The following is a 26,256-nucleotide window of genomic DNA, read 5'->3' as shown; positions in this document are numbered from 1 at the left end:
CTTACCGAAACTGGAGGGTTGCTTCGTTCACCACTAGTGAACTTCGTGTCGACCTCTTTGGGGGGGGGGGGGACAGACCAACCTAATGTCAGCTGTGATTGGAACTGTAAGACCGAGTGATTGCTCACACTGAAGTGCCCCTATGAGAAATATTGTGTCGAGCATCAGCCTACAAAATTTACTGGAAACCTTGCCAATGCTGACGACTGTGCGTGCAGTTGTGGGAGACTCGCGCAGTCGAGGAGCGGACGCTGACGGCAATTCCTTGCACTTGGAATCCCGATTACTTCGCACCCGTCTAAGCAGCATCCCGCGCCCACTTTCTGGCGAAACTGAGGAGCCCCCCTCCCCCCCCCCCCGTTACAGTCCAAACGGCTCATAGTAGTGATAATGTCAAGTGCATTGAGCACAAAGAGGTCAGGGGATTACACTGATCTTGCCATCAGCACTCATTACCTGCATGTAGATGCTTCTGGATTACCTAGCACTCTGAGCATGTCTAAAGCCCCTATGCGATAGACGGAACTGTCGAAATGGCTGAAACACATCGCTCCCTGGCCTTGCTTCCCAGGGGAGGGGGGGGGGAGGAGGGGGGAGCCTGAGCCACCCCAAGTAATGCACAAGGTGAACTATGTAGTTGAAGCGGCGGCAAGGCAACCTGCGCTGCGAGGGCCTGAAGAGCTTTGAGGTTAAGGCCGTGTTGAGATGACTAAGTCGTTGTTGCTGTCAGGTGTGTTTACCGCTACTTGTGGCCTGGTGAGGTGCCTGTGACATTAGTGGTGAAGCTACCCGGGTCCATGTTCTTTGGCAAAGCCTAGGTGCTGGACGACAATATTTTTGCTTGCCATTTCTTCTGCTGGCTGGCTAAGCCTGCGCCATGTTGTCGGTTGGATTCCGTTACGAGGCTTGAACTGAATGTGTGAATCCTTCCAATCTTTTTTTTTTCACCGAGGAGAACATATGGGTTTTGGAACCCTGTGGAGTGCATGGAGCAGCGTTCCGAACGGAACTAAACCCCTTAACGCGAGGAGTTCCAATGCAACGTGACTTGGCATCTGGGGTCAAACTTTCAACTGTGACTTGTGCTTCACGAATGTGGCGCGCATGGCACCACTATCCTCTGCTCCTCGAAAATGGGGATACCCGCTCCCTTAAATCCTGTCTACCGATCGAGCGTGAGGTATTCGTTACTGAAGCGAGAACAGAGGATCACCTGCTAGTGTGACGACTGCAACGAAGCCCCTCTTTTGATCTGTGCTACACTTTTTCAAGTGCCTGTGTAGACCGCAAGCATGTTTTTCTTGATGGACTGAAAGGTAGTCCACCTTTGTGAGGCTTGTGGGAGTGAGAGGATCTTTTCCAAGAGTTGTATTCTAGCATTTGCTGTATTGCAGAGGCTTCAGCTGTCATGTGAGACACTAATTGAGGCCCTTTTGCCTCCTTTTCTTTGTGGCTACATGAAGCAAGAGTATGTGCCATGAAAGTTCCTCAGTCCTTAGTGCGGCAACATGTAGTACACTAAAGTTGTCGATAAGAAACGAGATCACACTCGTTCTTATAAATGGCGCCTCGCCGCCTTTGCGCGTTTGAAGCGCTGTCATTTTTCTCTGCGAGTGTTTGTGAATACCAAAATAACCGAAGTTATGGCATGCATCTGGTATGTGCATGGCCACACCAGGGTACTTACATACTTTCCGACCGGATGCAAGCCTGCTCATGTATATTGTGCAAGCTGTGCTGTGCTGCTACCTGAATGCTGCACTTCCCCCTTCACGAGTATTCGCACTCTGTGCGAATCTGTCCAAGAACCTGGTGATGAAGGAGCGACACTGCTGTTGAATGTCTCTAATGAAGGTTTGACTGACTTTTATTCCCCTTCAGGCGCGTAAACAGGAACGGTTTCCCTTTGCCTGATAAGACCGCCTTGCTGAAGCAGCAGAGAGAGCGCTCTGTGAAAACCTCTCGTGAATATGGCTCTTGAGCTGTGTCATTCTTCACCCCGGTTGCTGTGACGTGGCTTTAAACGGGATTCCACTTCCCAAAAAGTTTCAAGCCCTTTCAGGACATAGGCCTCAATAAGTCGCTGTTCGGGGATACACTATCCACCGCGGCCACCGGGTAGAAATACTATAGGGAGGTGATTGAAGTGTTTGCATCTGATCAGCCTACTCTCCACAGACTTGCCTTTGAAGGTGTTGTGTCAGAGTTTTTATTCCCAGGTGCTCAGGGTTTTGAGGAACTCAAAGGCTCGCAAGACATGCGTTGTAAATGACAGCTGTGTCAGCGGACTAACGCTCTAGGTGGTAGCATGACTCCATGTACATCGAGAAACGAGTTGCGCAGATGTTCTATTGTTTCAAGAGTTGAGTGTAACCTGTGCTTATCCTCGATTCACAAATCGACGAGCGTGGGTATAGGACCATTTTGACAGTTGCTATTGGCAAGCGGTGCAAGCTTCTTCAGAAATGAGGTGCGTCTTCGCGGTCGCGTTGGTCGGCACGAGGGAGCGTCTAGGAGCCTCTCATCACATCCCCCGTCTTTGATGCTGCAGGGGTTGTGCTTGTCTATCTCCTGGCAGACGTAGTAGAATGCCCGACTCCAAAGGCTCTTTTTTTCTTCTGGTGTTATTGCTTACGTATCATTTTGGCGCACAGCAGGGCAATCAATTTATGATTTGACTAAGTAGCGGAGTGTGGTATGCGATGTGGTTCACGCAGAAGCAAAGAGATCATCCTTGTAGTTTTCCGCTTCGTCAGGCAGAGTCACCACAGTGACACAACGGCGCCCTGTACATCCGTATCCTAAAACAAACGTGTCAACTTTTATTCGAATACCTCGTTGCGATGCAGTGAAAACTAGCGATTTGCTTTTGCATTGACATCATGGCAGTTCTTGCGAGCGTCGCCCTCCTTTACTCATCAACATGCGCCTTCCACTTCCGTACCCTCTCCGCTTTCCTATTTATACTGTTTATATCGCGTTGCGATTCTCTTTTCTAAACACCCACACATCAAATGTAGCATCGTTGTGTACAGCCGTGCATGTTTTTTCCAATTTTCCCAACTCATCTCGAAAAAATATAATTGCTCCATCCTACTACTACTTGCGCGCTGGCGAACAGCAATCCAGCTCAGCTCATTCATCAAAAAAAAACTTTATTGAGCAGTTTCGTTTTGAAATTTACACCTTTTTTGGCATCCGGCTCAGTTTCTCACCATCACGATACACAGTGTGTAGGCCGTACCTTGACTTGAAAAAACACTGTTGTTCCCCTTCTCCCTCTTTTTCTGTACCGAGTGACTATTTGGCGATCCCTTTCGTTCTCGGTTCGCTGAGCCCAATTTTTGCAAGTTCGAGTCGGTGAATGATATCAACTGACATTATTAGCGCTCATTAGATCTCCTGAAGTCTCAAGCACTCTCAAAGGGTAACTACGCAGAGGGTGCTTTTCATCGCATTTGGAGTCTTCACTATCAGTGTCACACGCTTGTTGGACCAGCTTTTAGAAGAGGGCTGTTGGTGGTGTTGCCACATCGTGTGTGCTTTATGCAGAACTATCGAAGCCTTCAAGGACAAGGATCTGAGATCTCTATAACCCTTATCCTTTCTCTGCAAGAAATTTTCATTCAGAATTTGCTTTGCTTAACGTGACTTTTTGCGGATCCAGCCACGATGGCCTGCGTACCTTCGAAGGGGTCCATCGTCTCCTACGAGTTTTTGGACTCGCAGACCAAATGGGTGTGGGGTGTTGGAACTGTTACTCGCTCTGATGACCGTGTTTGCGTAGTCGAGCAATGGGTGGGGACGCTGTTAGATAGCACGATGACGGCGGAGGTGGAGAAAGAAGTTGCTTTTTCGAATGCTGAGGCAAAGGCACATCAAGGGCGTCTTTTAGCCATTCGAGAGCGCATTAACTTGCAGGGTGCTAACACTTCGAAAGAGGAGAAAGAAAACACATCGAAGGAACTGATGCAGTGCCTTGCTGTTATCGGAAAACATCGAAGTCACTCTCGATCTTTGTTGGCGGATTTGGAAAAGATAAAAGGGCCTTCGGGGGTACCGGCGAAAGCCCAGCAATTCATCCCTGGCTCTTATTCCGTAACAGTCCTCTGCAGCTCTGTTCTGGAAGTCATCTCGCAGACAAAAAAATTATCGGTCTTTCTTTCCTCGGAAGAAATCGATTCGATAGAAAATGTGGTGACACATAGCCGCCGTCACCTCAACAGTGAGTTGCATCAGCTGCGCGCCACTGTTGAGGCAGCGGAAATCGAAAGCGAAGCCTTACGCCAGAGGGTTGGTGAACTCGAGGAGAAACTGATCTTTCTAGAGAATACATCCAGACCCTTACAGGTTTGTGATGGCGTAGGGAGACGGTCAGCTCGTTCTGAAGAACTGCAAGAGCGCCAGCCTTTAGATTTTCGAAGGGCGTGGGACGATGATGCTTCTTTGGTAGTAACGAACCACATTTTCACATTTCCATGGGACAATGGAGATATTCTGCTGCATCACAAGCCTGAGGAAACAAAATTTGTCTTGGTTGCAGAGGCTGCCTTCGCCTGCTGCGTACCAACCCAGTGCGTGTTAAATCCTAAGATGACAACCAGTGAAAATCACCTTTCCGCGGAATTCTCCATCAGCCATCCAAACACAATGACAGCGACGGAGGTCGATCAGAGGTTGGCAGCGTACACTTTTCCATCTCTTCACCGCCTCCACAAGGAGCCTCTGGGTGCAAAGATTGGGCTGGATAGGGCCATTGAAGACCTAGAAAACGCGTTAGGTATTCCAGAAGGTAAGCATGAAGGGTTATTCTTTGACGAGTTTGTCGAGACCATACAAAAAGACTCCCTCAGCGGCGACAAGGATGCATACGAGAGCGAAATCGGTGATCTACTCATGCTTCTTGACAAGCTCAATAACGAGAATCGCTCACTACAATACGCCCTCGACAAATCTGCGGCCGAACTAAAAAAGCAGATGGAGGCAAGTCAAAAAGACAAAGATACCCTCACCACAGAGATTGACCGGCTGCGCGACATTACTGCAAAGCTTAAGATCCTTGCAGAGCAACAGGAAAAAGAGCTCGAAATTCACCGCGTTCACAACCGGAACGCTGAGCAAGAGCGTCTTGTTCATAATCTTGCTCCCCTAGAAGGTGGCCCAGGCAGTCCAGTGTACGCTGTGACGCTGGGGGAATACACGCGTCAAGCAAAGGCAACCGAGGACGCTGAAGAAGCCCTTGAAATAGCACAAACCAAGAGTGACGAGCTTCACCAGCGCCTGGAGGAGGTAGAGCAGCAGTGCGCTCACCAGGCAGAAAAACTGAGAGAACTTGAGATCGCGCTCGAAACCGAGAAACAAACAGCGGCCGAGAACAGCAGTGCTCTCGAGAGAGAGCTCATTGACCTTGTCGCGCAGCTCAAGGCACAGAAGGGATACGCCGAGGCTCTTGGCCACATCAATGAGGAACAGAAAAAGGAGCTTTGCTCTTTCCACACGAAGCGCCACACTGCACTGGCGGAGCGGGAAGCCCACCCCGCCTTTCGATTTCCCATTTCCTCCTCATCACCTACAGTGGCCAGTAATATGCCGTCGATGCCAGCCACAACTGACGAGGAGCCTCTATATAGTGTGACCCTCGAGGAATACCGCTCGCGGGATGCAGCCGTGGAGCAGCTGACGGCGGAGCTCGAGGAGCAGAGGGCGCTGGCGGAGATGCTTGCGGCCGAGGTGGCCGCCTTCCGCATGAAGCGCAACGCCGCGCTGGAGGCACGCGACGCGGACGGCACGCTGCCCGTGCTGGGCGAGCCGGTGTCCGCCGACGAGGCCGCTGCGCACGCGCTGGAGCCGCAGCAGATCGCGGACGAGCCGCTGTACGCTGTGACGCTTGGGGAATACACGCGTCAAGCAAAGGCAACCGAGGACGCTGAAGAAGCCCTTGAAATAGCACAAACCAAGAGTGACGAGCTTCACCAGCGCCTGGAGAAGGTAGAGCAGCAGTGCGCTCACCAGGCAGAAAAACTGAGAGAACTTGAGATCGCGCTCGAAACCGAGAAACAAACAGCGGCCGAGAACAGCAGTGCTCTCGAGAGAGAGCTCATTGACCTTGTCGCGCAGCTCAAGGCACAGAAGGGATACGCCGAGGTTCTTGGCCACATCAATGAGGAACAGAAAAAGGAGCTTTGCTCTTTCCACACGAAGCGCAACACTGCACTGGCGGAGCGGGAAGCCCACCCCGCCTTTCGACTTCCCATTTCCTCCTCATCACCTACAGTGGCCAGTAATATGCCGTCGATGCCAGCCACAACTGACGAGGAGCCTCTATATAGTGTGACCCTCGAGGAATACCGCTCGCGGGATGCAGCCGTGGAGCAGCTGACGGCGGAGCTCGAGGAGCAGAGGGCGCTGGCGGAGATGCTTGCGGCCGAGGTGGCCGCCTTCCGCATGAAGCGCAACGCCGCGCTGGAGGCACGCGACGCGGACGGCACGCTGTCCGTGCTGGGCGAGCCGATGTCCGCCGACGAGGCCGCTGCGCACGCGCTGGAGCCGCAGCAGATCGCGGACGAGCCGCTGTACGCTGTGACGCTTGGGGAGTACTGCGACCGGGGCGTGGCCGTGGAGCAGCTGACGGCGGAGCTCGAGGAGCAGAGGGCGCTAGCCGAGATGCTTGCGGCCGAGGTGGCCGCCTTCCGCATGAAGCGCAACGCCGCGCTGGAGGCACGCGACGCGGACGGCACGCTGTCCGTGCTGGGCGAGCCGGTGTCCGCCGACGAGGCCGCTGCGCACGCGCTGGAGCCGCAGCAGATCGCGGACGAGCCGCTGTACGCTGTGACGCTTGGGGAGTACTGCGACCGGGGCGTGGCCGTGGAGCAGCTGACGGCGGAGCTCGAGGAGCAGAGGGCGCTGGCGGAGATGCTTGCGGCCGAGGTGGCCGCCTTCCGCATGAAGCGCAACGCCGCGCTGGAGGCACGCGACGCGGACGGCACGCTGTCCGTGCTGGGCGAGCCGGTGTCCGCCGACGAGGCCGCTGCGCACGCGCTGGAGCCGCAGCAGATCGCGGACGAGCCGCTGTACGCTGTGACGCTTGGGGAGTACTGCGACCGGGGCGTGGCCGTGGAGCAGCTGACGGCGGAGCTCGAGGAGCAGAGGGCGCTGGCGGAGATGCTTGCGGCCGAGGTGGCCGCCTTCCGCATGAAGCGCAACGCCGCGCTGGAGGCACGCGACGCGGACGGCACGCTGTCCGTGCTGGGCGAGCCGGTGTCCGCCGACGAGGCCGCTGCGCACGCGCTGGAGCCGCAGCAGATCGCGGACGAGCCGCTGTACGCTGTGACGCTTGGGGAGTACTGCGACCGGGGCGTGGCCGTGGAGCAGCTGACGGCGGAGCTCGAGGAGCAGAGGGCGCTGGCGGAGATGCTTGCGGCCGAGGTGGCCGCCTTCCGCATGAAGCGCAACGCCGCGCTGGAGGCACGCGACGCGGACGGCACGCTGTCCGTGCTGGGCGAGCCGGTGTCCGCCGACGAGGCCGCTGCGCACGCGCTGGAGCCGCAGCAGATCGCGGACGAGCCGCTGTACGCTGTGACGCTTGGGGAGTACTGCGACCGGGGCGTGGCCGTGGAGCAGCTGACGGCGGAGCTCGAGGAGCAGAGGGCGCTGGCGGAGATGCTTGCGGCCGAGGTGGCCGCCTTCCGCATGAAGCGCAACGCCGCGCTGGAGGCACGCGACGCGGACGGCACGCTGTCCGTGCTGGGCGAGCCGGTGTCCGCCGACGAGGCCGCTGCGCACGCGCTGGAGCCGCAGCAGATCGCGGACGAGCCGCTGTACGCTGTGACGCTTGGGGAGTACTGCGACCGGGGCGTGGCCGTGGAGCAGCTGACGGCGGAGCTCGAGGAGCAGAGGGCGCTAGCCGAGATGCTTGCGGCCGAGGTGGCCGCCTTCCGCATGAAGCGCAACGCCGCGCTGGAGGCACGCGACGCGGACGGCACGCTGTCCGTGCTGGGCGAGCCGGTGTCCGCCGACGAGGCCGCTGCGCACGCGCTGGAGCCGCAGCAGATCGCGGACGAGCCGCTGTACGCTGTGACGCTTGGGGAGTACTGCGACCGGGGCGTGGCCGTGGAGCAGCTGACGGCGGAGCTCGAGGAGCAGAGGGCGCTGGCGGAGATGCTTGCGGCCGAGGTGGCCGCCTTCCGCATGAAGCGCAACGCCGCGCTGGAGGCACGCGACGCGGACGGCACGCTGTCCGTGCTGGGCGAGCCGGTGTCCGCCGACGAGGCCGCTGCGCACGCGCTGGAGCCGCAGCAGATCGCGGACGAGCCGCTGTACGCTGTGACGCTTGGGGAGTACTGCGACCGGGGCGTGGCCGTGGAGCAGCTGACGGCGGAGCTCGAGGAGCAGAGGGCGCTGGCGGAGATGCTTGCGGCCGAGGTGGCCGCCTTCCGCATGAAGCGCAACGCCGCGCTGGAGGCACGCGACGCGGACGGCACGCTGTCCGTGCTGGGCGAGCCGGTGTCCGCCGACGAGGCCGCTGCGCACGCGCTGGAGCCGCAGCAGATCGCGGACGAGCCGCTGTACGCTGTGACGCTTGGGGAGTACTGCGACCGGGGCGTGGTCGTGGAGCAGCTGACGGCGGAGCTCGAGGAGCAGAGGGCGCTAGCCGAGATGCTTGCGGCCGAGGTGGCCGCCTTCCGCATGAAGCGCAACGCCGCGCTGGAGGCACGCGACGCGGACGGCACGCTGTCCGTGCTGGGCGAGCCGGTGTCCGCCGACGAGGCCGCTGCGCACGCGCTGGAGCCGCAGCAGATCGCGGACGAGCCGCTGTACGCTGTGACGCTTGGGGAGTACTGCGACCGGGGCGTGGCCGTGGAGCAGCTGACGGCGGAGCTCGAGGAGCAGAGGGCGCTAGCCGAGATGCTTGCGGCCGAGGTGGCCGCCTTCCGCATGAAGCGCAACGCCGCGCTGGAGGCACGCGACGCGGACGGCACGCTGTCCGTGCTGGGCGAGCCGGTGTCCGCCGACGAGGCCGCTGCGCACGCGCTGGAGCCGCAGCAGATCGCGGACGAGCCGCTGTACGCTGTGACGCTTGGGGAGTACTGCGACCGGGGCGTGGCCGTGGAGCAGCTGACGGCGGAGCTCGAGGAGCAGAGGGCGCTAGCCGAGATGCTTGCGGCCGAGGTGGCCGCCTTCCGCATGAAGCGCAACGCCGCGCTGGAGGCACGCGACGCGGACGGCACGCTGTCCGTGCTGGGCGAGCCGGTGTCCGCCGACGAGGCCGCTGCGCACGCGCTGGAGCCGCAGCAGATCGCGGACGAGCCGCTGTACGCTGTGACGCTTGGGGAGTACTGCGACCGGGGCGTGGCCGTGGAGCAGCTGACGGCGGAGCTCGAGGAGCAGAGGGCGCTAGCCGAGATGCTTGCGGCCGAGGTGGCCGCCTTCCGCATGAAGCGCAACGCCGCGCTGGAGGCACGCGACGCGGACGGCACGCTGCCCGTGCTGGGCGAGCCGGTGTCCGCCGACGAGGCCGCTGCGCACGCGCTGGAGCCGCAGCAGATCGCGGACGAGCCGCTGTACGCTGTGACGCTTGGGGAGTACTGCGACCGGGGCGTGGCCGTGGAGCAGCTGACGGCGGAGCTCGAGGAGCAGAGGGCGCTGGCGGAGATGCTTGCGGCCGAGGTGGCCGCCTTCCGCATGAAGCGCAACGCCGCGCTGGAGGCACGCGACGCGGACGGCACGCTGTCCGTGCTGGGCGAGCCGGTGTCCGCCGACGAGGCCGCTGCGCACGCGCTGGAGCCGCAGCAGATCGCGGACGAGCCGCTGTACGCTGTGACGCTTGGGGAGTACTGCGACCGGGGCGTGGCCGTGGAGCAGCTGACGGCGGAGCTCGAGGAGCAGAGGGCGCTGGCGGAGATGCTTGCGGCCGAGGTGGCCGCCTTCCGCATGAAGCGCAACGCCGCGCTGGAGGCACGCGACGCGGACGGCACGCTGTCCGTGCTGGGCGAGCCGGTGTCCGCCGACGAGGCCGCTGCGCACGCGCTGGAGCCGCAGCAGATCGCGGACGAGCCGCTGTACGCTGTGACGCTTGGGGAGTACTGCGACCGGGGCGTGGCCGTGGAGCAGCTGACGGCGGAGCTCGAGGAGCAGAGGGCGCTGGCGGAGATGCTTGCGGCCGAGGTGGCCGCCTTCCGCATGAAGCGCAACGCCGCGCTGGAGGCACGCGACGCGGACGGCACGCTGTCCGTGCTGGGCGAGCCGGTGTCCGCCGACGAGGCCGCTGCGCACGCGCTGGAGCCGCAGCAGATCGCGGACGAGCCGCTGTACGCTGTGACGCTTGGGGAGTACTGCGACCGGGGCGTGGCCGTGGAGCAGCTGACGGCGGAGCTCGAGGAGCAGAGGGCGCTGGCGGAGATGCTTGCGGCCGAGGTGGCCGCCTTCCGCATGAAGCGCAACGCCGCGCTGGAGGCACGCGACGCGGACGGCACGCTGTCCGTGCTGGGCGAGCCGGTGTCCGCCGACGAGGCCGCTGCGCACGCGCTGGAGCCGCAGCAGATCGCGGACGAGCCGCTGTACGCTGTGACGCTTGGGGAGTACTGCGACCGGGGCGTGGCCGTGGAGCAGCTGACGGCGGAGCTCGAGGAGCAGAGGGCGCTAGCCGAGATGCTTGCGGCCGAGGTGGCCGCCTTCCGCATGAAGCGCAACGCCGCGCTGGAGGCACGCGACGCGGACGGCACGCTGTCCGTGCTGGGCGAGCCGGTGTCCGCCGACGAGGCCGCTGCGCACGCGCTGGAGCCGCAGCAGATCGCGGACGAGCCGCTGTACGCTGTGACGCTTGGGGAGTACTGCGACCGGGGCGTGGCCGTGGAGCAGCTGACGGCGGAGCTCGAGGAGCAGAGGGCGCTGGCGGAGATGCTTGCGGCCGAGGTGGCCGCCTTCCGCATGAAGCGCAACGCCGCGCTGGAGGCACGCGACGCGGACGGCACGCTGTCCGTGCTGGGCGAGCCGGTGTCCGCCGACGAGGCCGCTGCGCACGCGCTGGAGCCGCAGCAGATCGCGGACGAGCCGCTGTACGCTGTGACGCTTGGGGAGTACTGCGACCGGGGCGTGGTCGTGGAGCAGCTGACGGCGGAGCTCGAGGAGCAGAGGGCGCTAGCCGAGATGCTTGCGGCCGAGGTGGCCGCCTTCCGCATGAAGCGCAACGCCGCGCTGGAGGCACGCGACGCGGACGGCACGCTGTCCGTGCTGGGCGAGCCGGTGTCCGCCGACGAGGCCGCTGCGCACGCGCTGGAGCCGCAGCAGATCGCGGACGAGCCGCTGTACGCTGTGACGCTTGGGGAGTACTGCGACCGGGGCGTGGCCGTGGAGCAGCTGACGGCGGAGCTCGAGGAGCAGAGGGCGCTGGCGGAGATGCTTGCGGCCGAGGTGGCCGCCTTCCGCATGAAGCGCAACGCCGCGCTGGAGGCACGCGACGCGGACGGCACGCTGTCCGTGCTGGGCGAGCCGGTGTCCGCCGACGAGGCCGCTGCGCACGCGCTGGAGCCGCAGCAGATCGCGGACGAGCCGCTGTACGCTGTGACGCTTGGGGAGTACTGCGACCGGGGCGTGGCCGTGGAGCAGCTGACGGCGGAGCTCGAGGAGCAGAGGGCGCTAGCCGAGATGCTTGCGGCCGAGGTGGCCGCCTTCCGCATGAAGCGCAACGCCGCGCTGGAGGCACGCGACGCGGACGGCACGCTGTCCGTGCTGGGCGAGCCGGTGTCCGCCGACGAGGCCGCTGCGCACGCGCTGGAGCCGCAGCAGATCGCGGACGAGCCGCTGTACGCTGTGACGCTTGGGGAGTACTGCGACCGGGGCGTGGCCGTGGAGCAGCTGACGGCGGAGCTCGAGGAGCAGAGGGCGCTGGCGGAGATGCTTGCGGCCGAGGTGGCCGCCTTCCGCATGAAGCGCAACGCCGCGCTGGAGGCACGCGACGCGGACGGCACGCTGTCCGTGCTGGGCGAGCCGGTGTCCGCCGACGAGGCCGCTGCGCACGCGCTGGAGCCGCAGCAGATCGCGGACGAGCCGCTGTACGCTGTGACGCTTGGGGAGTACTGCGACCGGGGCGTGGTCGTGGAGCAGCTGACGGCGGAGCTCGAGGAGCAGAGGGCGCTAGCCGAGATGCTTGCGGCCGAGGTGGCCGCCTTCCGCATGAAGCGCAACGCCGCGCTGGAGGCACGCGACGCGGACGGCACGCTGTCCGTGCTGGGCGAGCCGATGTCCGCCGACGAGGCCGCTGCGCACGCGCTGGAGCCGCAGCAGATCGCGGACGAGCCGCTGTACGCTGTGACGCTTGGGGAGTACTGCGACCGGGGCGTGGTCGTGGAGCAGCTGACGGCGGAGCTCGAGGAGCAGAGGGCGCTAGCCGAGATGCTTGCGGCCGAGGTGGCCGCCTTCCGCATGAAGCGCAACGCCGCGCTGGAGGCACGCGACGCGGACGGCACGCTGTCCGTGCTGGGCGAGCCGGTGTCCGCCGACGAGGCCGCTGCGCACGCGCTGGAGCCGCAGCAGATCGCGGACGAGCCGCTGTACGCTGTGACGCTTGGGGAGTACTGCGACCGGGGCGTGGCCGTGGAGCAGCTGACGGCGGAGCTCGAGGAGCAGAGGGCGCTGGCGGAGATGCTTGCGGCCGAGGTGGCCGCCTTCCGCATGAAGCGCAACGCCGCGCTGGAGGCACGCGACGCGGACGGCACGCTGCCCGTGCTGGGCGAGCCGGTGTCCGCCGACGAGGCCGCTGCGCACGCGCTGGAGCCGCAGCAGATCGCGGACGAGCCGCTGTACGCTGTGACGCTTGGGGAGTACTGCGACCGGGGCGTGGCCGTGGAGCAGCTGACGGCGGAGCTCGAGGAGCAGAGGGCGCTGGCGGAGATGCTTGCGGCCGAGGTGGCCGCCTTCCGCATGAAGCGCAACGCCGCGCTGGAGGCACGCGACGCGGACGGCACGCTGTCCGTGCTGGGCAAGCCGATGTCCGCCGACGAGGCCGCTGCGCACGCGCTGGAGCCGCAGCAGATCGCGGACGAGCCGCTGTACGCTGTGACGCTTGGGGAGTACTGCGACCGGGGCGTGGTCGTGGAGCAGCTGACGGCGGAGCTCGAGGAGCAGAGGGCGCTAGCCGAGATGCTTGCGGCCGAGGTGGCCGCCTTCCGCATGAAGCGCAACGCCGCGCTGGAGGCACGCGACGCGGACGGCACGCTGTCCGTGCTGGGCGAGCCGATGTCCGCCGACGAGGCCGCTGCGCACGCGCTGGAGCCGCAGCAGATCGCGGACGAGCCGCTGTACGCTGTGACGCTTGGGGAGTACTGCGACCGGGGCGTGGTCGTGGAGCAGCTGACGGCGGAGCTCGAGGAGCAGAGGGCGCTAGCCGAGATGCTTGCGGCCGAGGTGGCCGCCTTCCGCATGAAGCGCAACGCCGCGCTGGAGGCACGCGACGCGGACGGCACGCTGTCCGTGCTGGGCGAGCCGGTGTCCGCCGACGAGGCCGCTGCGCACGCGCTGGAGCCGCAGCAGATCGCGGACGAGCCGCTGTACGCTGTGACGCTTGGGGAGTACTGCGACCGGGGCGTGGCCGTGGAGCAGCTGACGGCGGAGCTCGAGGAGCAGAGGGCGCTGGCGGAGATGCTTGCGGCCGAGGTGGCCGCCTTCCGCATGAAGCGCAACGCCGCGCTGGAGGCACGCGACGCGGACGGCACGCTGCCCGTGCTGGGCGAGCCGGTGTCCGCCGACGAGGCCGCTGCGCACGCGCTGGAGCCGCAGCAGATCGCGGACGAGCCGCTGTACGCTGTGACGCTTGGGGAGTACTGCGACCGGGGCGTGGCCGTGGAGCAGCTGACGGCGGAGCTCGAGGAGCAGAGGGCGCTAGCCGAGATGCTTGCGGCCGAGGTGGCCGCCTTCCGCATGAAGCGCAACGCCGCGCTGGAGGCACGCGACGCGGACGGCACGCTGCCCGTGCTGGGCGAGCCGGTGTCCGCCGACGAGGCCGCTGCGCACGCGCTGGAGCCGCAGCAGATCGCGGACGAGCCGCTGTACGCTGTGACGCTTGGGGAATACACGCGTCAAGCAAAGGCAACCGAGGACGCTGAAGAAGCCCTTGAAATAGCACAAACCAAGAGTGACGAGCTTCACCAGCGCCTGGAGGAGGTAGAGCAGCAGTGCGCTCACCAGGCAGAAAAACTGAGAGAACTTGAGATCGCGCTCGAAACCGAGAAACAAACAGCGGCTGAGAACAGCAGTGCTCTCGAGAGAGAGCTCATTGACCTTGTCGCGCAGCTCAAGGCACAGAAGGGATACGCCGAGGCTCTTGGCCACATCAATGAGGAACAGAAAAAGGAGCTTTGCTCTTTCCACACGAAGCGCAACACTGCACTGGCGGAGCGGGAAGCCCACCCCGCCTTTCGATTTCCCATTTCCTCCTCATCACCTACAGTGGCCAGTAATATGCCGTCGATGCCAGCCACAACTGACGAGGAGCCTCTATATAGTGTGACCCTCGAGGAATACCGCTCGCGGGATGCAGCCGTGGAGCAGCTGACGGCGGAGCTCGAGGAGCAGAGGGCGCTAGCCGAGATGCTTGCGGCCGAGGTGGCCGCCTTCCGCATGAAGCGCAACGCCGCGCTGGAGGCACGCGACGCGGACGGCACGCTGTCCGTGCTGGGCGAGCCGGTGTCCGCCGACGAGGCCGCTGCGCACGCGCTGGAGCCGCAGCAGATCGCGGACGAGCCGCTGTACGCTGTGACGCTTGGGGAGTACTGCGACCGGGGCGTGGCCGTGGAGCAGCTGACGGCGGAGCTCGAGGAGCTGCGTGATAAGAACTCACAGATGGTTCGAGAGTTGGAGGCTCTCAGTAAACGGATCTGTGACGTGGTGAGTGCAGAACGAGAGACGAACCCGGTGAGGGAGGATCTCATAACTCAGTTGGAGGGCCTTTTGAGGGCTCTTGAAGGAGCCAGGGAGGCTGAGCGCGCGGCGTTTGCCGTTGCTGAGGAGAAGGAGCGCGAGCTGTCCCAGTTACGGATAGTTTTCACGAACGAGGAGGAACGTCTGAATAACGATCTTGAGGAGGCTCGCGAGGAAGTGAAACGGCTCCAAGGTGAGCTGGATCTGCTGACAGACAAGCTGGAGGAGGTTTATAGACTGTTCGGCGATGCCGATGCTGCAAATGCTGAAGGCGTGGCGAAGCTGGAGGATTTAGCCGAGGTGTTGACTGCAGCGCGCGTTGCAGAGAGAGACATCATGGATCTGCTTGAAGCTAAGGAGAGCGAACTGGCGCAGTTCCGTAGTGTCCTAGAGCTTAGAAAAGATTCTGAGAATATGTTGGAATGCCTCCGAGATGAAGTCGCACAGCTGCACAGGGAGAAGGAGATTACTGAGATGGAGCTGGGTGCGGCGCAGAAGGAATTGAACGACCTGCGGTATGATTTACACGCTGCTGAGGACAAGGCTACTGAGAAGGCGAGGGAGGTTGAAGGCATGACGTTGGACCTCGAGGCCCTAAATGATCGCATTCGGGACCTCCTTGAGGAGCTTCAGGAAAAGACTGATCAGTACAATCAAGTCATCAAGGATTTGGATGACTTCGCCAAACATCAAAGCCATGAGGACGAAAAGGATCTCCTTCAGCGTCTTGCTGTCCGGGAGCAAGAGTTATTTAAGCTGCAGGAAGTTCGTCGTGGCGAGATCAGCGAGCATGAGAAGCAAGTCGGTATGCTCCAAGACCAGGTTGACCGCTTACGTGATCAGACGGATCAAGACAACACGTTACACAAAGGCCTCCAGGACGACCTGGCACGTCTGCGCAAGTTGCTTGCTGATGCGAATGCTGCGCTTCAGGACAAGACAACCGAAAACGAGGCGCTTAAAGACGACATAGAGGGCATGATTGACGAGCACGAGTCACAGATGCGGGAGATGGAGCAGGTGCTAGAAACCAAGAGTCAAGAGGTTTCAGATGCATTGGGGCGGCTGGAGGAAATGACAGCCATGCTTCAAGAGGCTCGTGAGGGCGAGGAGAGTGCGTTGCGACTACGCGCTGACTCTGACGCGGAGGTGTTCCGAATGCAAAAGGAGCTCGACAGAGTCAAGCAACTCCAAAGCGCCTTGTCGGATTCGGCTGACGACAGGGGTGGTCTCCTTGCTCAACTCATGGATACCGAAGGTCAGCTGCGCGACGCGGAGGCCGTTATCCGAAGAAAGGATACTGAGTTGGCCGAGTCGAAGGAGTTGCTCAAAAAACTCAACAAGTCCGAGGATCTCAACTACGACCTTCGTCGAATGCTGAAACTGACGATGGCTGCGCTTTCTAAGTCTAAAGACACTATGAGCAACTCAGCTGGCTCATTGGACGTTGTCCGCACTGAGCTGAGACCCATGCTACACTAGAACTGGAGGATTCCTTCTGTCTTGTACAGTTCGTCACCAGGTTCGTTTCTATGTGCGTGCGTATCGGTAGTGGTGGTGGCGATGTGTCGCAGCGAGGAGGAAGCATCTGGAAATTTTTTTTCCCTAAGGTGCACCCCACTTCTTTCTGACACACTTGTTCATATTTCTAAAAAAACAGTTTCTTGTGCTGTTTTTTTTGTTCTCGCTTTGCGGCTTCTCTGTACTCCAGTGTGTTTCCGTATATATATATATATATGTATATGCACATATGGCTGTGTCTGTGCGTGTCTGTGTTGGATGAGGCTCTGAAGCGCCGGCGACGTGATAGTCCACTGCCAGCGATACGAAAAGGGGATATGAGGGAGAAAACAAAAACATCATATGAACCAGAGGAGAGGCAATGCAAATTTCTCTTGTCTTTATGGTAGACACACACACACACACACCGAGGGGTGAAATGGACCACCAACACACCAAAAAAACAGAAATGTATGGTGACCTCTGCCGAATGATATCCTCAACCAAGGGAGCGCGACATGAGAGTTAAACGTAAGCCGCAAAAGACAGCATTACCAGCGAACACGCAGCGGTGGGGGGAGGGGGAGGGTATGTTCGGGTGCGATCTCCTTGACGCAAAAGACAGCTGCTCTTTGCTTCTCATTGTTTTTTTTTTACTTCGTGAATAGGTGACTCCCCCTATTTTTGGCCAGATCAAGCAGGTTGAGAAGCCGAAGGTGTTACGCTGAAGCAGATATTGCTGTGAGTAAGTCAGCGTAAGAGGCTACACCTGCGTTTTTTTTTTACGTGTTCTAGACTTCCATCAGGGGCACTGAAGTGCTAGTTGAAGGGCGATAGGAACGGCAGGTGGCGCATTGTCGACAGGTGACCGAAACATCATCAATAAAGAAGGGGTAACAATAAGGCGCGTGGATGTGCCGATCACCACTTGCATCATCTCTCCGACCCTCATGGGTTTCTCCGTCGTGTTTTCTTGACCTCGTATGAAGACCACCCGGCTCATGAGTCTGCACCATCCTCATCTTCTATGCATGCCTTCTGCTTTCCTGGAGCGGTTACTTTCCCCACTTCGCTCTCTTCTTCATGTTGCATCTTTTCTGTTGAAGTGACGAGTGGGGACTGTGCTTCTTCCTGTGGCAACGGTACCCCCATCTCCTCCTCTGTCAAGCACTTGCGCATATCTGGAGGTGACGTTTTTTCACCTCTTCCCCGTTGCTTTTTGTGTGAGTGGTGTCTCTCTCTCTCTCCCCGCCATCTTTTTGCCTTTTCCGCTATACGCTTTCAACGACTGAAGTCCTTTGGGGTATCACACACGGGGCTTTTCTTCATCTTCTAGATTTCTTATTGTTTTTCCCTCTGTTCTGGCTCTGAGTCAGTCGAGGCTTATTTTCTTTGTGTCCCCCTCCCCAGTAGCCATGGAGAGGGATATGGAGGAGATACTAGACGCGTGCACGCGTCTTTTAGCAGAGATGAAGACGGGTACTAGGGAAAGTAACATTGTGAGCGCTGTGCACAACGCCCTGAAACGTTGCGTACAGGAAACCCATCAGCACCGGCTTCACCTATCGGCCCAGTCGACGCCGTCCAAGCTGGTGGGCGCCACTGGGCCAGCGCCCTCCGCTTTTTCTCCGTCCCATGACGCGTCGGCGCCGCGTTCATCATGCACAAAGACGAGTACCACTGCCGATGAACGGACCGATGTGTCCCAGTTGACCCCTACAGCCGGCGCGAAGACCGCTGAGGCGACAGGATCCGTTGTCATATCGCCCTCTGCTCCTTCCAGTTCCCCGGGTTTCCCATCTACGCCCCCTCCCACTACCACGACCTGCAGTCCCCTCCAGCAGTATTTGTGCAGTGATGAGGAACTTAGCAAACTCGTGTATGCCTGTCGTATGGCGATTTTAGGTGAGAATGGAGTCACTGCTCGCAACTCAGTGCGAATGTTGACGGCAGCGCTAGAGTTGGCTGCTGTCGTCTTGACAAGTGGGGTTCTGCCGTTGGACTTAGTAGCGCCGACCCCTACGTTCGCGGTGCCGGAGTCGACGACAAGCGGGGCAAAGGTATTTTTTTCAAAACTTTTGGGTGGCAAGAAGCATGCTCTCTCGACAGGCGGCGCTGACGTGCAGGCTGCGGCATCTAGGGATGGCACATCAGTCGTCGAAGACACCTTTCGGGCAAGGGAGAACATGCGTGACTACCTTGTAGACGCGGTGTTGGCGGCGGTGGACGTAGTGCAGTTGAGGGAATCAAGCGAACGGCTATGCTTTGCCATGATTGTCGCGCTCAAGGCCGCTGCTGTGCCGCGTCTCAGTCGAAAAACGAGTACCGACACTCAACCCTCTGCCTTTCAGGCGCTACAGTTGTCTGTGCACGATGCTCGTCTAGTAGGCGTCTTCCGCACCTTGATTGGGCTCTGCTCTCGGCCGGTGGAGGTGTCACCTATTCTCATTGACGAGGCGCAGAAGGCACTGCAGGTGATCACACGTGCTTTATCAAAGTATGTAGAGCAGGGGGATGCTGAGAGCGGCGACAGAGGCGACACCGCTGTCCGCCTCCAGGACCAAACCACCGTGCCGTGTTCTGCGATGAACTCGCCATCAGGCACGCCGCTCATGCCTATGCCGACTACTGCGATCTCCGCAGGCAAGCCCGCGATCCCATCGTTTCATGATCCGCATTTACATAGCGCAGAGGCATATAGCGAAGCAGCACTGGAAAAAGCATGCGAGCAGACAGCAGACAGACCGCCTTTGTGTACATCTTCTACTGGTGCTGCTGGTGCGACACCACTTGTCGTGCCGAGTGTGGGCGGCCCAGCAGAAACACCAGCTGCTCTCGGGTTGCCAACGGTTTCGCCGCCGTTGCGACTGCGTGGTGTGGCGGACATGCTTCTGCTGCTCGAGTTGTGCGGGCGCATTGTTCTCCTGACGCCGCTCTTCAGCATTTCGCCCACCTTGTCCAGCAGCAGTGGCGGACTTGAGGTGGGCGTCTCGGCAGTGCTGGAGAGTGAGCATCATCGAGATCTAGCGGCCAACGCCACTGCAGTGGCGGCAGCTCCCGGCAACCCCCCCGGCAACGCCGCCGAGGAGGGTGCCTCGATGACGAATTTTCCTCCCGCGTCGCTGAATGTACATACGCTGGTGACGGCACTGAGTTTCCTCCTGTATAGTATTGTGAACGGTGGCCCACAGTTTCGTAAAAGCCCCGATATCGTGCAGGTGCTCCGTAAAGTCGTCGTGCCTGCTGTGATTCGCACGTCAATTTCGGTAGACTTGGACGTTTTTCGGCTGTCCGTCAAGGTGCTATTGAGCTGTTGTCTGCGGTTCGGTCCTCAGATGATAACGGAGACGAGCACGGTTTTTCGTCACGTGTACTTCCGTGTGCTGGATTCCTCCTTCACCTCCTTGGAGCACAAACTGCTCGTACTCGACGCGTTCGGGTCTTACATAGAGGAACCGCAGCTCCTGCTTGGACTCTTCCTAAACTACGATTGCAACACACATTTGCAGAGTATTTTCGAGATGATGATCCACTACCTTGGTGCGCTGGCGATGCCTCCAACGCAGCAGCTGTGCAACGCCAGCCTTGCCGCTGAGCTGAGAAGAGTCCTAACGGTGCGACTTGAATACGACGTACCACTGCCACTCCGCCGAAAGGCACTTGTAAGTCTGTTGCAGGTGTCCGACTCCAGTCTTCAGTGGATTGAGCGCTTCGAATGTGATCAAGAGGAGGTTGGCCATACCGGGCTGCCCAGCAAGGGACCTTCAGCGCGGGAAGGCGCGATGACCAGTACGGTACCCAATGTACCTGCCAGTGCGTCGCCACCTGATCATGAACCGAGCGAGGACGGACTTTGGCGCAGTAGCGTCCAGGCCCAACAGCCCGGTGTCAGGTGGAGGAGTTCATTGATTGGCGGCGGCTCCGACAGCGGCCTCCTCGCGACTCCGAACGTTGAAGCCTTCCTGCAGGCCCGACGGTACAAAGACGCTTTCAAGAGGTTCCTCGAGCTTTTTAATCAGGAGGCGACCCCCGATGTCGCCATTGATTACTTGAGAAAGTCTGTGCTGATTCCTGAGAACATTGAACGGGCAGTTGATACAACTCCTGAGCCACTGACGGCTGCAGGTGCGCAAGTTGCGCTGACGAACAAGACGGGCTTTGCAACTCTTGATGTGGCCTGTGGTGACAAACCGAAAGCACCATTCGATGTTGATGCGGCGGCGAAAAACATCGAGAAGGCGCCGAATGACGGCGTCGTGAATACCGTCCCCGCATCATCTGCACCGGTTGCTCTGGTATCCACACCCACTGCAACCATTTTAAATGAAACGGACTACGCCGCGTTTACCTCCGCTCGGCAGGTGGCTATATTTCTGCGCGACAACGAGGACTACATTGATAAGATGGTCTTGGGTGACTTCTTCGCCAAGTGCTTTCGTCGTCCCTCGTCACGCGTCGTGTTTGAGGAGTGGATTGGGCTGCATGACTTTGCCGGCAAGACGCTGGACGAGGCACTGCGTCTCTTCCTCGGCGGCTTCAAGCTATTGGGCGAGGCGCAAGTTGTGGATAAAACAATGGAGCTGTTTGCAGCGCAGTACTACCGTCAGAACCCTAGCGTCTTCGGCTCTGCAGATACAGCGTTCATTCTGTCTTTCTCTATCTGCATGCTTAACACTGACGCCCACAGCCCGCACATCAAGAACAAGATGACGAAGGAGGGTTTCTTGCAGAATAACAAAGGCATCGACGAGGGCAGCGATATCGATCCGTCCATACTCGGTGACATCTACGATCGCATCACCAGGAAGGAAATTGTGCTGCGGCCATCACCAAAATGTTTCACGCAACCGTCGATACACGCTTCTGCAGCGGCTGCGGCTGGTGAATTTGGTGGGGGCTGGCGCAGCAGTAAGGTGACCACAAACCTGTTGGACTCAATTCCCCTCTTGCGCCACCTGTCCCCGATCGCAGCAGCCATTACGGACAAGGTCTTGTTGCCGATGGACGCTGTCGGTAACGCCCTTTTCAATTTTGCCCAGCGCAAGCGACAAGAAATGTACCAGCAAGAGTTGCGGGCAACATTGAAGAGGGTCATGGACACGCTGCAAGAGGCGTCCACCAGCGACGCCGTGCATAATGCCATGTTTGTGACGGCTACATGTATCGAAAACGCCCTTCCGATGTGGGAAGTGACAGTGGATGTGGCGTGCGACATTGTCTTCCTTTCGTTACAGCAGCTGCTGGAAGACTCGGAGAAATTCGTGCCGCCGCAGACCTCGTCGTCGTCACCTGCAGGAAACGAGCGCGGGGCCGGGCTAGTGCACGAGGCGGTGTCTGCCTACATGGAGGATACTCAGAACGCTGCTCATTTTAGAGCAGTCCTTCTTGGCTTGCACAGTACCGTCCGTGTTTGTTGTGCGTTTGGAAACGTTTCCCACATCGAGCAGCTGCTGGAAGGCATGTTCGATTTGACGCGTCTGACCTCCGTGGTTGTCGTGACGGCTGTGCCGAGCTTACGTGTGACCGTGCAGTCCACAATTCCTTTCACGCGCTTGCAGGTTCTCTCGACGTTTTTGAACCTTTTCGTGCAGTGCGGCTCCTCCTTCAACGCGCGTGGGTGGCAGGTGGCATACAAAGCGATTTCTCTCGTGGATGCCTTGGCAAACGGCATAGAGGGTATGTGGCAGCGCCAGACGCGCCGGCTGCTGGGCACAGCACAGGGCACAAAGGAGACTGGTCGCGCTCCTCGAAAGCCGTCGGATTCGGCGACAAAGCCCGCTGTGTCTTCAGGTTTCACTAGTCTGGTCGCAAACAGCTCCAACCCCGTAGGGACCGCGGCGGCGGAGCGGCAGTTTGAAGACCTCTGGTTTGGTGCTCTTAGTGACGTACCTGCCAGCATCATTGACCGCGCCTCTCGAGAGAATCGAAAGGCTATACTTTTGGCGCTGCGCTCTGGTCCCGCGTGTCACGTCGATCTGTGGTTGGATCGCCTCTTCGATGCCACACAGTACCCGCCGCGAGTGCAGTTGGAGATGACCAACGGCTTGGTGAAGGTGTGCAAGATGGAGCTGCAGTACACTCGAACCTTCTCGCTCACTAAGCTGTTCGACTTTGTCAGCATTTGCGCTTCTTTTTCAAGTCGGCTGCAATGGCGTGAGTTGTGGGCGCATGCGAGCGAGGTCTTCACACTAGCAGGCTGTGGCCGGAGCCGCGAAATCGCCCTGTCCTCACTGGACGGTCTACGACTCGTCGCGCTGACTTACCTCATGCGTGAGGAGCTGCTCAACTACTCTTTTCAAAAGGAGGTGCTGAGACCGTTCGAGTCAATTCTCATGTCGAACCAAAATGTGGATTGCCGACAAAAAGTGATGACGATTATCTCCGAGGTCATTGACCTCCGCGCCGAACACTTGGCGAGTGGCTGGAACGTCGTCTTTTCATGCCTGAGTCACGCGGCGGCCATTCCAGAGGTGGCACCGCAGGCCTGGTCTATTTGTGAGGGTGTGATGCTGCGACACCTCAGCTACGTGAAGGATTGCTTTAGCGACTTGATTTTTTGCTTGACCACGTTCGCCTGCAATGAGGTGGAGAACGACATACCGCTGCGCGCCATATCGTACCTTGTCGCGTGTGGCCATTGGCTGCAATACGGCCTCGAGGCTCCGCCGCTAGACGTGCGCACGGCAGACGCTCTTACGCGGTGGGCCACACGCTTTCTCACGCCGGAGCAGGAGCTGACGGCGTCGCACACGCTGGGCAAGCATTTGTCGCGTGTAACACTCGCCGCCGAGCCCCTGACACGGGGGGCGCTCCTCCAGAAGCCCATTGCCATAACCGAAAAGACGAAGTACCACCTGTGGATGTCGCTTTTCGAGGGAATGGTGCCGATTGTGGTTGTGCACAGTTCTGTGCGAGTGCGAGCGCATGCCCTGTCGTCCATCTGGACGTTGCTCGCGCAGTATGCTGTTCTGTTCGATTCGGAGGTGCAGGGATCACTGTTCAGTGGAATGGTGCGACCTATGCTGACGACGCTGCTGACGCACGTTCCTGGGAATGTGGATTCGACGCCACCACCCATCTCTGGCGGCGTGGAGTTTGATCGTTTTGACTATCGGCTTCTTGTTTACTTCGCTCTCAAAGGAATGCTACTGGCATGCAAAAGTGACGGTCACTTGCTGTGTTTGGCGTGCAAGGTCCTCACTGAGTTGGTGGAGTCCACCAAGATCACCCTGTGCATGCTTCGCAACGACTACGTGGATGAGGTGCTGCGGGTGTGCTCCGACTTTGTTTGGGCTGCGCCATCCCTGGCGACGATTGACTCCTTGGACAAGCTGCATAACTCTCCGGGCGCATTGTCGACATCGTCCACGAACACGGCAAGCTACTCGGATATGTTGTCTCAGTGGATCCCTGTGGAGATTCAGAACGCAAATCCGTTTATGATGAGTCTTTTACACGAGATTCAGCAGATGGGCGTTGTCGATGCGGTACACTTTAAGCGCACTGCGAGCTGGACAGAGCTGCATCAGACTCCAGCGGCACGCAACACTGTGGTGGAAGTGTCTCTCTCCAACCTTTCTGCCACGTCAGTGGAGTTGGCGGGTGCAACACTGCTGCAGATTCGCTCCACCATCTACGGTTGCCTGACACACGGTTTGTTGGGTAACCTGCAGCGACTGCTCAGCACGTGCGGGATGGATCGGGGTGTGTGCCTCGAAGTGTCTGGTGCCATGCGCCATGTTTTGCTTGGTGTAAGCTTCTACTTCCTCGTCACCCGCGATGCTCGCGCCGTGGGGCTTCTTAAATCAGTCGTGGCTACGTCGCAGGAGCGCGTAGTGCCGCACTCGTGCGGCCCGGGGTCCTATACGAACTCCACGGCGCCTGCAACCTCTGCTAACACAGAGGATTTTTCAGGTGACCGCGCTCCGCAGGGAAGGTGCTCCCTCACAGCCGCCGTAACCGCATCACCGGCCTTCATGGCAGCCTTGGCGGGCGCTGTGCCGGAGACACTGTTGTTGATTCCTTACGCTTGCGTGCTGATTGAGTTCATAGCTGTGTTTGATCTTGGCGAGGACGACAGCAAGGTGGTGCGGAATGATTTGTGGGATTATGTAGGTCGGTATGTTGAGGAGCTGAAGCGAAGTCGTTTGGCGTGTCTGGAGGTGCAGCAGGCGGTCCAGGTGGGGGCGCGCAACGAACCAGGGGCATCCGCGAACGTCAGGAACCCTTCGACACCCACACCGCACCAGTCCAAAGAGTACAAGAGATGCGGTTTTTCTGACGTGTTTTCATCCGCCTGCTACTCGATCGCGGACCGGACTCACTATTTGACTGCGCAAATGGACCCCTCCGTCCGCCAACACGTCTTCAACGAGTGGTGCTACCTTCTTCACATCTACGCCCTCAAGTGTATGGCAATGCTTGGCGCTGACTCTGTCATGCTACAGTCGTTTCCCACTCGTGACTTGATCGATCTGTTGCGAGTGATTCCCAGCACGTTGGAGGAGGCGGCGGCTGACGTGTACTTCAGCAGCTGCTGGGAAGAGATGGGTGTTCAGTGCCGTATGCCACCCGAGACGTCTGTGGAGTTGTGTGCACGAATCCTTGAGTCGCGTATATGACTCGGTTGGGTCACCATGAGGCCTCTCTTTTTTTTTTTGTTACTCCATCCCCTGACTTTACAGCGTTGCGGCTTAGCATCTTTGGAGCCGTGACGCCTGCGTGTCCTCTTTTTGTTTCGCGCTCCCCTTCCACACCTCTACATGAGGTATGAGCCATCGCTCACCTCCGCAAGCAGACGCCCACAAAGGCATACACGCGTCAGTCTCCATTCTTTGCCATTGAGTCCCCCCCCTTCCCTCCACTCCCCTCCTGTTTCCGCTGTTACTCGAAGGGGTTTCGGTAGTGATCTCTCGAGGAATATCAGCATGTTTCCTTTTTTTTTTATTGAGGGGGGGGGGTGAGTGTGCATGTGCATGTGTATTTCCTTGCGTGTCTGAGTAGTAGTTTACCTCCGGATTGGGGCCTGCTCGACTTTTTTTTTACCTCCCCCGTGACGCATCCCCTCAGTTGATCTGCCTTTTCCCGTTTCTTTGTTTCTTCGTTCTACATGAGAGGGACATATTCACTCGCCTTCGTTTCTGTCATGAGGGCCTGCGCACATGCCTTGCGTCGATGGCATGACGTTCTCAGGTCTACTCTTTTGTCTTCTCCTTTCCACTGTTAGGCGCGTAGGCGGGGGGGGGAGAAGAGGGGGGAAGGCCATGTCAGGCGCTTTATTATCTTTTTTTTAGCCCAGCAACAGGGGACGTTGCCATCCTACAGTTAGGGAACTTCGGTGGATGGGGCTGTGCGGTGCTTCGATCGTGTCACCCCCCTGCTCCTGCATGAGCTGGTCCTTGTCCTTCGCGTAGGGTTTAGGACGTGAAAGACGTGTGGGCCGATGGATCCACACAGCATCTTTCCCTATCTCTATTACAGCGCTTCACACACTCGCACTCGGAAAGTTAGAGACAAAACGAAGAGAGAGAGAATGGCAAAGGAGGTGCATTGATATGATAGCAGTGTAGTCCGCAGCGCTCGCTTCTCTATTCAGACCTTCGTGTGTGTGTGTGTGTGTGAGTGTGTGTGTTCCGTCTTCTGGCGGTGAGCTCAAGAAAGGGCACGCCTTCCGCATAGGGGCTTCAATGACACCCCTGTTGGGAGGGCGAGAGGATCGCGGGTGAAAAAAAAAAGAAACACACCAACCAGCGGGCAGAAGAGTTGACAGTCTTATCACCTTCCCGAATAAAAGCAAAACTTTTGCATATCGCTATCCCATGGGGTCGTATCCAGTTTTGATAT

General features: G+C 59.4%; 2 protein-coding genes across 2 annotated transcripts; both read left to right on the top strand.

Moving 5' to 3' along the window:
• Window positions 1–3,672: 3,672 nt before the first annotated feature.
• Window positions 3,673–16,395, top strand: JKF63_01824 (uncharacterized protein; the record flags this gene model as incomplete). The annotated part of the gene is made up of 1 exon (XM_067897869.1): window positions 3,673–16,395. One exon carries the CDS (start codon window positions 3,673–3,675, stop codon window positions 16,393–16,395), a length of 12,723 nt encoding a protein of 4,240 aa, XP_067754026.1.
• Window positions 16,396–18,353: 1,958 nt separating this feature from the next.
• On the top strand, window positions 18,354–25,034 carry JKF63_01823 (uncharacterized protein; the record flags this gene model as incomplete). Its single annotated transcript, XM_067897868.1, has 1 exon — window positions 18,354–25,034. One exon carries the CDS (start codon window positions 18,354–18,356, stop codon window positions 25,032–25,034), a length of 6,681 nt encoding a protein of 2,226 aa, XP_067754025.1.
• Between the last annotated feature and the right edge of the window lie 1,222 nt (window positions 25,035–26,256).

Source organism: Porcisia hertigi, chromosome 34, assembly GCF_017918235.1.
Source record: "Porcisia hertigi strain C119 chromosome 34, whole genome shotgun sequence".
Taxonomy (NCBI): domain Eukaryota; phylum Euglenozoa; class Kinetoplastea; order Trypanosomatida; family Trypanosomatidae; genus Porcisia; species Porcisia hertigi.
This window is presented reverse-complemented; position numbering and strand designations above follow the sequence as displayed.